Genomic DNA, 12987 nt, shown 5'->3' with positions numbered 1-12987 from the left:
ACTAGTGAAACTTGATATAACATATTAGTGGCACTCAACCAGAACAATGATCCACCTGTAATTGTAGAACTATTCATAGGTGGGTTTAGGGACAGTTGGGATCCCAAAAGCTCTGATTTTCCGGTTTTTGGGGGCCAGCTTTTAAAGACTATCACGTCATTTGTAATAGACAACCATGTCGTTGGTATTTATATTCACAGTCTCAATATTTAACACTTGCAGAAAGGACCGAGTATGATCGTAGGTGCTACGTGGAGGTTTTTGAGGGGACCAGATGTTCAATTTATAGTCACGTGTGTGACTGTTAACTACACAACAACACACTAGACACGAAATTCTGAGTCTTTCAATAAAACTCTCGCATTAGAACAATTTTATAATAGAGTATCTTATAAGTAAATATTTAAAAACCTTCGTTACAAAGAAAAGCAAGTTTCGTATTTACATCAAAGAGTCAACAAATACGGCGTAAGGCTACAAGTTACATGTTACAACATCCGCGTATTCAAATTTGTACATCAACATGGTACCAACTTGACTAATGACTTCGGATGAGGCAAGATGGTTTGTTTTGACACGTGACAACGTGACCAATTAGATACACACTTCGTTGTCACGTGTCACAACAAACTTCCTCGTTGCACCCATAGCCAAGTCTATTTATACGTGTATTTTTTATACAAGTCTGATTATCTGCTATGCTCTAGCTAAATGTCTGCAAAAATGTCTTCAACGTCTTGTCAAATGTTAGCTATTGACAACTTTTGGTGCAACGTTTGAGAACTTCTTAATCTTGAACAGGGGTTTATCAGGAACCGTAGTCGCGTTATTTTTCTTCATATCTGTCAAATGTTGAGTCAGCTTCTCCTTTTGCTCGCGTTCAACTCTCTAGAGGAATTCAGGAATGAGAGAATTTTTGAGGAAGAATATTAGAATATTGTCATTTCTGTCAAAAATAACATTCCACAGGGTGCAATGTCGTTTTAATAGCCAATATACTTAAATTGTGATCTCAGTTTATTAGATCCGTCTAAGGGATAATCGTTGCACAATGCACAAGTAAACCGAAGGGCAAGTTTACCATTTAAGTGGCCTGCAGCTCATAATACCCACGGAAATGGCTGTAAAGGTAGGTGCAACAAAAGATCTTAATTATTATGCCCCCCAGCCCATTGTGTCGTGGTCACATGTCCACAAATTACGCAGTCACATGAGCGTGGTTGCCATAGCAACCACCAATTAGAGCGCAATATATTTTCATGCGATAAACACTGCCGAATGACAGCAGCTACTTTTTGTTTGCAATTGAAATTAGGCGACCGCGCGTTACGTTCAACAAATATGGTGGTAGACTACTTTCCGTTTACTACAATTTGACCAATGATAAGTTCGAACGGCAAACCGCGGGAAAGATAAACAACTGCAGTGAACTCTTCTAACTTGAATGGGTAGCCCTACTAGGAATACAAGGTGATGAGCAAACTAAAGTTTCTATGAGTCCGGGTATATTTGTGAGTTATTATGTCAAGCAATCTTATTAGTAACGTTTCGCTAGAAACCACTAGCGTTTATCGACCAAGTCACAGCTAGCAAGATGACAATTTGTAACGCAAGTAGAGGCGGGCAAGATCGGTGATGTACGTGAGAAAATTTCGCAAATGTGATCGGAGAATTGGCTTGAACCAATAAATCTTAAATGAGATGATTGTCATGGATTGAACTAAGAAATAGTAAATGTACATTTCTTACCCTCTTAGACTCCATTTTCTGCTTTCTTGTCTCAGCCATATCCTTGCCCCAATCCACTTGATAGCCATGAGATAACAAATGCGAGAAGCTGACTTGGTCCGCTACCTCACCCCTGAGAAATACATCAATAATAATATATTGCATGAGTTTCTAAGTACATACAATCTCTTATCGTCTCATCTTCTTATCAGATTCTTCATTGCATAAAGTGGAAGAAATACGACCCCTTAATTTTCTTAAATGGAAGTATAACCCCGTTTAAATCTTACAGGTTGATGAAATGTACAGCTGTTTTTTAGCGAATAGGGCCTAATCTGGTATTAGGCAACAAAAAATTGTACGAATTTTGCTCATCAGTATTCATTTTATGCAAACAGTATGAAGATAATACCCGTGTCGTATGAAATCCCAATTTCCAGTGATAGTAAAACTTACAGAGGAGGTTTGTCGACTCTCTTGTGAGTACGAAATATAGGATCTGGAAGGGGAAGAGGAGCAGGAGGAGCTCTGGTTCGGTTCATTTCTCGCTGTTTTCTCGCTTGGCGTGTCAGATACTGATCTTGATCTTCCTCATCACTGTGGAGAAATATGGTTTAAATCAGAAATATGGTTATTTTCTTGATATTGCCCCAAACACGGTTTAATGCACTCATTGAGCACTTCATATTTGTGTCATAAGGTCTATTAATAACAGCCCGGAAATCGCATACCCTTCTTTTCTAAGATCCATTCGGATTATTTTGTATATTTTATAGAAGGTTTACTTTGCAACTCAGCTCAGTTGCCCGAATCAGACAAATTAAAAGGAAACAAACATATAAAGTCAAATAGCATCATGACGTTTTGTCTCAATAACTGAATTATATTTGCATCATCACTACGATTTATGTAAACTAAACCACCTGCTCAATACACCATGATGCAATACCGAGAAAAATAATCCCATTAGATATTTGTAACGAACCATAAAAAATCGCACAATCGTAACCCAACATACATGTATCACAGCATATTGCTAATGTGGATCAAGGGTAAAACCACGAGACTCACATATTTTGGTGAAATGACATTCACAAAATATGAACAAGAGTACGAGGCCTGTTTTAACAAACATGTTGGACACGTACTTAAATCCAGAGTCAAGTCAATATGAGGCCAGGTTTGTTTGGTAGTGGTTAATCCTACCTAAAGTCAGAATCATGGGTTTCTTTCACTTCAAAGGGGGTAGGTGCACATTCTCTTTCAACATCATACATGGTCAATTCAAGATAACAATAGTCAAAAATAGTCAATAGTCAACAAAACAGTTGTGGCAATCAACACATTGACTTATTTATCTAATTATCTCATTTACGTAGTGCTTGTTGGTCTATTTTAACAGCCTCACTTTGTGGCGCTGGATCCTTTTAACTTTTCTAATAATAATCACCGTCATCAGGGCACGCCGTTATCTATCAGGGCACGCGCTATCTTCAGCTACAATATATCATTCAGATTTAGGTGGTTACGTTCTCGTCCGTCATTGGTTATAACAAAGAGATATGACCAGTATCAAGCATGATTCTAAAATATAATAGAATAGAATTTGATTGACGTATGATTTCACTGGTTGCTTCCAAGATAGAAAATACAATGATTTAAATGGTGGAGCATCATGTGATGGCATTCCGTAACAAGCAAGTGTTTTTAACGGCATCTTTTGAGAGTTTCAACAAGCTAGATTACTGTGATATATTGGCATGTCACGATATTGCATGCCGAGGAAATTCAACTTGGAATGCGTCCAATATCTCAATTTATCAACTGTCACATACAACTACAAGACATAGTATATAATCTTCAGCCCCTTTGTACAACTTATCGCCAATAATCTGCTTGATTGGAGACTCAACGGTAAACGTTTTGTGGGGAGCTAAAAATAGCTCACATTCTACAAACACCTCTCTCTCTCTCTCGCTCTCTCTGTGATCCAGGTCTCCGTGAAGGTAAGCAGCATAGAGAGAAGCGATAATATGTTGCTATGGTTACGAATGGGTTGTACTAATGATTATCATGACAACAATGAGTCAGTGAGTCACACGGTATGGCAATACTGATGATTACGCCACGTAAATATAGTACACAAGAGTTAAGTGAACTTTTACACAAACTTGTAACTAGTGATTAGTGACTAGTGAGTAGTGTTTCAGTTGGCAAAGTGGTTTCATCATGTTCAATATATTTACGCTCAAGAGCTCAGGCGTCTCTTGAAATGTGCTATCACATGATAATATACTATGGATAAGAAGTGACTATTTAAAGTTTTTTTATTTAACAAAACTCACGTTTTACCCCAAGTTTTAAATTTATCAACTCCAAAGGGGGCATCCTCTGTTAACATCGACACTGGTTTCTTGTTACCCGTCCTGAGAAGTACGGGTCAGTTCCAAGTTGGTATTTAGATATATATAGAAACATTTGAAACGGTATATTTACTGGAACATTTCCAACTTTGCTACATCAAAAAACAAAGGATAGCTTCTTAAACTCGAACGACTAAAACTAGCTAAAATGCAACTAAAACTAACTAAAACACAACTAAAACTAACTAAAACACAACTAAAACTCACACAGCAGGAGGAATGGGAGCTTGTCTGACACGTGGTTTACCCACCAAGACATCAGGGCTAATATCAGGGTGATCAAACCAGTCTACTCTTTGATACTCCTTTACTTCCTTGTTCTTCTTCTTCTCTCTGTAGAGAAGCAGATCTGAAACAGGACGAATTAGTCCCTCACTCCTATAAACAGACTAATATAAACAGACTACTATAAACAGACTACTATAAACAGACTATTATAAACAGACTACTATAAACAGATTACTATAAATAGACTACTATAAACATACTACTATAAACACTAAACAGTGTTCGCATTAAACATCAATATTGAATCAACGAACGAAATATAAGATAAAATATCAACGTACCCTTTCTGCCGCCAGCCTTAGCAAGTGCAATATACTCAGAGTCAATACCCTCTCCTCCGCGTCTGGGAGGGGGAATGTCAATCTGCTCCCCTTTAACTCCATTCAGTACGGGTATCTGAGACACGGGTATCTGCGACTCCTGGCGGGGCTGAAGCTCCGGTATGTCATAGTAATACCAAACTAAAATAAGTGTTGTTACTAACAATGTTAATAAGTGTTGTAAGATGTTCTGAAACTTGACTTCTGGGGGAAGGTGGAATGCTAATGTACTAATTTGCAATATTTCTTTTATATCGACAATTTGATTACCAATCAGATATTCAAATGGGCAATTTTGAATTTTTTCATGGGATCAAAGCTTGACAAGTTGCAAATACAATGACCACAACAAGATTATGTAAAAGAAAAACTTGGTACATAATGTTACCATCATACAAAAATAAATAAAATCACATATACCAAAAACTAAGTCCACTTAACAATAATCCATCACACTGATAAGTTTTACGGTAATGATAATATACCAATCAATAAACTGTTATCATAATCATCTAATCATCTTTCGGTCATGAATCTTATGTCATCTTTGGCATGAATCACACACAATGTTTTAATGATATTCTAAAAATTTCAATTTAAGAACCTTTTGAGCTGTCGATGCATGTTTTGGTGGGTTCTACAAAAGTCAACGAAGATAAAACACTGATTGCCCAGCAATTGTAAGAGATGTATAAAAAGATCCCTTAAAGTAAAAATGACCTGTCCACTGTCCAGTGTATGTAACAAATAACAATACGTACGTATTCTTATAGATGTTCCACATTCATAAAACAGCTTTTCACACGTGAACCACATTCCACAATCACACTTAGTTTTACATCAACTTATTCAGCACAAAAACAACAAATACACTGATCTGATATCCTATTCAGCACTGCACATGGAACACACATCTGATCTCGGCTAGACACATCAACATTAAATCTGAATATTACAATCTTTGATCTCTCACAGAACACAAAGTTTTCACATTCCATTTGATCATCTCCACGGTTGATCTCTGTTGGGGGAGCCTGGTGGGTTGGGTGATCCGTTGAACAAGTTATTGAATTTATTTGAGTCGCTCATATTTCCACTTCTGTTGTAGTTTGGGAAATTACCTGATGACATTCCAACTTGTTCTTTAAAGTCCCTGAGCCATTCTGAGTGACTCGCCAGCAAGTCTGTAGTTGATTTGTTCTTTGAAAGCCAACATAGCTGCTCCTTTTTAAACTGCTGGACATGTTCTTTGGGATCATAGTTGTACTGTACAGGTAAACACATTTGTGATTTCTCGGTCGATATCGTCATGCCTTCTGAACCAAAATATGTTTTCCACTTTTGTGCCAACATATCATTTGCTTGATGTCGAGCCTGTGTCCATTTAGGCTCGACTTTGGTCATCGGAGTAGAGGCATAAATGGGTTGCGCTACCGTCGTATCATTCATATCTTTGCTGGTCAAGTTAGTTTGAAACATGTCTAAAACAGATGATAGTTCACCGTTTATCTTTGAAAGTGATTTTAAAACCCTTGTCTGGGATCCAGGACTGGCGGAGCGGCCACGTTTAGATTTCTTGAGGGGTTTACTATGCCTCAGGAAATCATCTGAAACTGAAGTGTCACTGTCATCATACTCTATATTGTTCTCGTACTTTATCTTGTGGAGACGGTTTCTGTACGACACCTGATCCATCTTTAACTTCTGAAGTTTCTTCTCAAGAAGTTTAGCATCGTTACCGATCTCGGCATTGATATTTTCAATGAAATCAGTTGTTTCTGGTGAAGATTCAAGCATGTGATTTTCCAGAGTTTGAAGATAAGTGGCAGTTTTCGATGCATGAACTTTCTTGAGACGACGGAATTCTTTCTTTTTGTAATCAAGGTTCAGCTTGTGGCGTTCTTTCCTGACCTTAGCAGTCGCAAATTTCTTCTCCTCTGGACTTAGAGGAGAGTTTACTCTGACATCTTTCAGACGCCGAGACACTTGTTTCAGGTCTTCAAGGTTTTCTTCGTCTGTGTCACTTAATGGACTTGGGAAATTGGAGGGAATCTTGGTTTTACCGTTCAGTTTTATGAGCTCAATTGAATCGGAATCGTCACTTGAACATGGCGGTATTGTTTTCCTCGGAGTATTGGACTTACCATTTGTTTTCTCGTGACCATTTGTCTTACCATGCTTCACATCAAGTTTCAAAAGTTCTACCTGATGCCTCAACTCCTTTACCTCCATCTGGAGATCATGTTTGTGTGCTTCCAAACGCTTTATTTCGGCCTCACTATCAACCTTTTTACTCTTTAATACAGACATCTCTGCTTCAGAAAGATTTTTAAATTCAGAGGCATGTTTTTCCTCAGTGTTTTGTCTTTTGATCGACTCATTCAATTTCTCGGTGACTCCTCGTTTTTCGTTCATTAACTTCTCAATCTCCTCATGCATGACTTTTATTTGATTTTGCAGCTCCAACAGTTCTGTGGTCATTTTGATGCTCTTCTCAGCTTCAAATTCTTTTTGACTTAGTTCTACAGATCTGATTTGTTCAGTGAGCTGATCACTGCGGTCTTTCAAATCTTTCTCCATCTTCTTGATTTCCTGAACCTCTTTCTCATATCGATCCCTCGTGTTTTGGACTCTAGCAGTTGCAGTTTTAAGATCCTCATCAGCACTTGTCTTCTCAAGATTCAACATATCAAGTTCACTTTTGTTTCTGTCTCGTAAATATTTTAGCTGGTCGTTGTGCTCTTCTTGAATTGCTCTTTTCTGGGCAGAAAATTCAGATTGTAAGTCAGACAGCAGCTCTTCTTGATCCTTCACAACCTTGTCCTTTCTTTTGGTGAGCTCATGTTCCAGATTATTGAGCTCGGCATTATTTCTCTTCTTTAGAGCATCACGTTGTTCCTCTAGTTCTTCCTCAAGGCTGTGTTCAAGTTTCATCGAGGCTTGTTTATGGTTTAATGCAATGTCAGCTTTTTTCTGTTCAAGCATTTTTTCCATGTCGAGGTTTAAGATTTTCATTTTGGAGTCGAGTGTTTCCTGTTCCATTTGAGACATTTTGGACTTTTGTTCTAATTCGACTTTCTGCCTAAAGTTCGACAATTCTAGCTGATGATCTTGTTCTAGAGATTCCTTTTCACGATTCAACTTTTGTGTTAAACTTCTTTTCAGGTCAGTCAGCTCGTTATCAATCTCCAGTTGTTGACTTTGCTTGAATCGCCTTATCTTATCCTCATTCTCCATCCTCAGAGCAGATTTCTTCTCTTCCAAGTCGTCGTTTTGCTTTCTCTTGAACTCACCGAAACTTTCTTGGTTGTCTTGCTCTATTTCTTGACGACGCTTTTCAATTTCTTCAGAGAGTTTCGACTCATTGCTTCGTTTCATTTTGTTCAACTCGTCTTCAAGGTCATCTTTGAGTCTATCGATTTCCTCGTCATGTTCTTTTTTGATCCTCCTTATCTCAAAATCTTTCATTTCTATAAGGTTATCTTTCTCTTGACCAAGTTCAGAGGTAATTACATCTTTCAATGATTCCAACTCTTTGGCTTTTTTGTCAATGCTTTGGCTTTGTTCTTTCTCGATATCTTGTTCAGCATCACGCCTCAATTTAAGAATTCTAGCCTCTTTATCACTAGCTATCTTTTGTTTCTCTCTTGCAAATTCTTCCTCCTTCTCTTGCTTCAATCTTTCCATCTCACCATCATACTTATTTTTCAACTTTTGCTTTTCTTTGGCTAGTTCAGCCTCTAAATTCCCCCTGTAGGATGAGATTGCTTCTTTGTGTGTCACTTGACTTCTTGAGTCGCTGTCAGTTTTTATTCGGGGACTTGACACTGGGAAGGAAGTGAGGTTTAAAGAGTCTTTCAACATGTTTGGAGGGGAACCTGCTCGATCATTCTGCATGCTTTTGGGGAGGTCCAGTCCAAAATCTATGTCGTCATCACTTTCATCTTCAACCTTTGACAAAACTTTAGACTTTTCCTGCTGCCTCTTTAAACCAACTTTCTCATTGAAACTGGAGCTTTCAGAATCTTCATAGGCAAGAGCCATACGACCTGTAGGTCTTGACTTGTTAATGTCGAGAGTTACTGAGGTTGACGGGATCATAGGTGTTTTCTCTGAGACCAGTGCTTCAGAAGAATCTTTGGCATTAAAACTTTTTGACGCTTCAGACAAATCATTTTCTGAAATTTTTGATGATTTGCCTGCTGATATTGGAGCCAGCTTTCCAAGAGGAGCAAGCTTTGGAAGCTTTGCAGTACTCTCAGATTTACTGCAATTCTTAGATCTTGATTGATTAGATTTTGATTCTTTATTACTCTCTGATATAGAATTACTTTTTGATCTATCTCTTGATTTATCTTTTACAAGACGCTCCTTTTTCTTTTTCTTTTCTTGCAGATAAAGTCCTCTGTAGTATTCATCACATGGGTGATCCCACATACTTTGGCCATTTTCGAAATTAAAATAATAGATATCACCAGATACATCTTGGATAGGTTTCCACTCGGGAGGCAATGGCTCTTTGATTCCCTGTCGAGCTATCCAAATAAATTCAGCATCACTAGCAAGTGACAAGCCTAAAATGTCAGTAGCATATTCCTTTATCTCATGCTCAGTGGGCTCATAGTTCTCATCGTAATCTTCTTCTAGAATGAGTTGGTCTCCAGCAAGCATGATCTTTAGTTCCCTGTTCCTGAAATTTATTGGTATCCAGACTTTGACTCTTTCTGAGAGCTAGGCTGGAATTGAAGTTGATTTTCGTAGGAGTTTTGAAAAGCTTGTCTTTTTACTCATAGACATGACACAAGTAATCAATAATTTCACATGCAACTGCAACTATAATCAAAAAACTAATTTTGATGCCTTCAATTCCAGCTTATATCTTTAAGGAAACATCAGATATCACCTAAAAGCAGGTAACTTGACAAGCCGCCAAATTTGACAAAAGGCCATAAGAAGTTTAAGCAATCTTTAATTAAATGTTTGAAGAAAACTTTTATTGTTATTCAAATTTCTTAAAGTAAAAGCCTGAGCCGTTGGAATTGAAGGAATCTAAAATCATTTCGTTCAAGAATTGCAACAAGCTACGATGCTAGTAGTACCATGTTGTGATACAAAATTTTATAACACAACTGGGTAGGTCAAATCTAACACGATCTTAAGCACTAGCACATAAAGATATCTGCATACTTTTGTCATAGCACCTTGCTACAGTTTAGTTTTGGCAACTTGTCAAGCTATCACCCATAAATGTTATGGTTACATTTGTTATAATTATATCATATAAATTGTTAATGGTAACTAAAGAATAAACCCTTCAAGGCCTTCATGTGATCTACAAAGTAAAATTTTTCGGGGATGTAACTTTAAGAAAAAGAGAATGCAAAGAATAAGTTAAAGTCTTACCTTGTCCACCGTCAATGTTATTCATCAATAATGCTGTTACTGTAAATAATGCGTTATTGAAACAGCAAACAATTCAAAATGAACATATGGGTAATTATAGATTGTCACTACAGCTACAGGTTAAAATGAATTTCAAAATACAAACCCAGTGCGTTTTTGTTAAAAGTGCAACTTCAAAACAGTGGCGTAACGTTGCCTGTTGGCGCCCCCCTGCCGAAAAAAGCGCCCCCCTGTTGGCACCCCCTCCCCTTTTGGTGCCCCTCCCTAAAATTGAACAAATTAGGTGATTTTAGAGAATACGCCGGTAAAATCTATAAAAAAGTGTTTATCTAGAGCAAAACGCGCAGTTTTGCTAGTACTTTAGTTAAGTTTTCGAAATTGTCCCACATTCAAACGACGATTTGGCGCCCCCCTAAGACGGCGCCCCCCTGCACAGCGGGGTCAGCAAGGCCCTTCGTTACGCCACTGCTTCAAAAGTCTCACAGGCCACAGCTTATATAAGTAGAGTTAAATTCAGGAATACATTTGGCTGTGTTTGATAAAGATTGCTCCTAGATATGGATCAAAATTTCAAACTCATTCGGCCCCCATTTCCTGACAAGCTAGTGTGATGCTAGAGAAAGTCTGGACACATGATGCAGCATATGCCCTGATATGAAACTGTATTATTGTCAAGTTTTATAAATCAAGATTAAATATTTGGGGTAAATATGGTAGTGATATTTATGATGAATTTATTGAAATGTTTCAATCACCTAATATTATTTTGTAATTTGTATCGACATATATCGTTTTTCAGTTATATTAGTTACCTAATATCTATTAATTATTCTAGTATTTGTGATTAATTTGTATTGATTTATTATTTGTGACTTATAAATTAGTAACCATTATTTTACCGTCTAAAAAATTTTTTTGTCAAAAATTAATTTTATGAAGGAGTAAGTTGACAAAAGATGCACATTCGTATATTCATTTATTGCATGTTTAATTTGTTTTTGTGTTTAATTTACGATTATTTGCATTTGAGATTCTGCGATTAAATTTATTTTGTTGATTGTAATGTTGTGATATTGCATAATTTATTGTAAATGTAATATATGTTTCAGAAAATTATGTAATGTAATGCGATGGAGGTTCTTTAAGCAGGCAATTCCAGTCCAAACCCTGGAAACATGACATAAAGGATTTGTTTTACTTGTTGCATGAAAAGCACTAATATTTAGTGATCTACTGTGGCTGTTTCTGCGCCCTGCTTGGTCAATGATAGCTTAGCTGTCTTTTTTTCTACATGAAGTCGGAACAATCTTGTAATGATCATCAAAGTATAAATGATCCAGAATCTCTTGAAACCTTTAACATAGTACCATGTGATAGAAAATCATGCGTTACATGCTTAAACCGCCTTTCTTTTGACAACTTCTACACTAATAGCACTACAAACTCTACTTTCCTCATTGACTTTAATGGATCATGTCAAACGAAGAATTGCATCTACTTGATAAAATGCTTGCATAAAGATTGTAAATATCAATACATTGGGCACACGATCAATTCAATTGCTTCTAGAATAAGCCAACATAAATCTACTATAAAACGTGGTGGAGGCTGCAAAATACTTCGTGATCACTTCACTAAAATTCATAGCACTGAAAACATGGCTATCATGCCGATTAAACTCTTACCTAATAATACTACATTGAAAGAAAGAGAAGACATTGAAGAAGCTTGTATGTTGCAGTTAAATACAGTTTTCCCATATGGTCTCAACGTTCGTGTTAAAAAGAAGAACATACTAGATGCCTGCAATATTGTGATGAACTCTAAAACAACGATTTATAGTCAGTTCGATATAGTTAAAATAAATAGACATTCACGTGGAGGTAGATTCATTAGTAATATAGTAAGTGAAAGACAAGAATTTGATATCGATGTATTTTATGAAGATTTGCTGGATGATGATAATATGATTGATATGCATGATATTCGTACTAATCTATGTAATCTTAAAAAGAAACAACTTAAGTTAGTATATATTAAAGCTATATCTTATATTAATAATTTTAATAGTAGTATAACGACATATAGATTTCATAAAATTCTCTTAGTTAAAGATTTATCATGGTTTTACCTTACAAGAATGGGTTTAGCGTGTAAGAATAATAGTAAATCAAATTCTTTTATTGTAGTTAATTATGTTAATAAATTTGTCGAGTATATTGATTTTCGAAAGATATTTAAAATGGAACAAGTTACTAAAGCTGCACCATTCAAGTCAAAGTATCATCAGCAACCTACATTGTCCTACAAATACCCTCCAACAATCAGATCTAAAGTACTTAACTACAAAAAAGTATATAATGAAGCTAACATTGACTCAGAAACATTGAAATGTAATTGTGCATCAAGTCGTTATACAGACCCTACTCATAAACATGTCATTACAGGAGAGCTATCAATGATCAGTAATGATAAACTTCGTAATCTCCTAATGAAGGGATTAAATTATAGAGACCAAGCTAAACCATGTACTGAAAAAGCTTTAAAATCAGTAAAGACGGCACTCAAAAGCTATTGCGATAAATTGTCTAATTTGTGGCATAAACCTATAGAAGAGTTTCAAGAGTGGAAAACACTAATCATAGAGCAAGTGAAAATTCAACTGCAAGGAGCTATTAAACCATATCCCTATTATTCAGTATTATCAGATGTTGAAGTCTTAGCAGATTTAGATGAGCTTCATAAAGATTTTGTATTGGTTCCTACCGATAAAGCCAAAAATAATATTACTATTGTTTGTAAAAAGTTCTATATTAGTATGATTG

General features: G+C 36.5%; 1 protein-coding gene across 1 annotated transcript; it reads right to left on the bottom strand.

The window, feature by feature from the left end:
- Positions 1–363: 363 nt before the first annotated feature.
- LOC134813808 (centrosomal protein of 164 kDa-like) lies at positions 364–10210 on the bottom strand. The gene is made up of 7 exons (XM_063821691.1): positions 10163–10210; positions 4721–9449; positions 4359–4500; positions 4074–4154; positions 2185–2325; positions 1750–1861; positions 364–888 (listed from the first exon to the last, which is right to left on the bottom strand). Exon 2 carries the CDS (start codon positions 9428–9430, stop codon positions 5762–5764), a length of 3669 nt encoding a protein of 1222 aa, XP_063677761.1. The 5' UTR covers positions 9431–9449; positions 10163–10210; the 3' UTR covers positions 364–888; positions 1750–1861; positions 2185–2325; positions 4074–4154; positions 4359–4500; positions 4721–5761.
- Between the last annotated feature and the right edge of the window lie 2777 nt (positions 10211–12987).

Source organism: Bolinopsis microptera, chromosome 1 (genome assembly GCF_026151205.1).
Source record: "Bolinopsis microptera isolate Bmic1 chromosome 1, MBARI_Bmic_1.0, whole genome shotgun sequence".
Taxonomy (NCBI): domain Eukaryota; kingdom Metazoa; phylum Ctenophora; class Tentaculata; order Lobata; family Bolinopsidae; genus Bolinopsis; species Bolinopsis microptera.
Note: the sequence above shows the minus strand (reverse complement) of the source record. Positions and strands in the feature narration are given on the sequence as shown.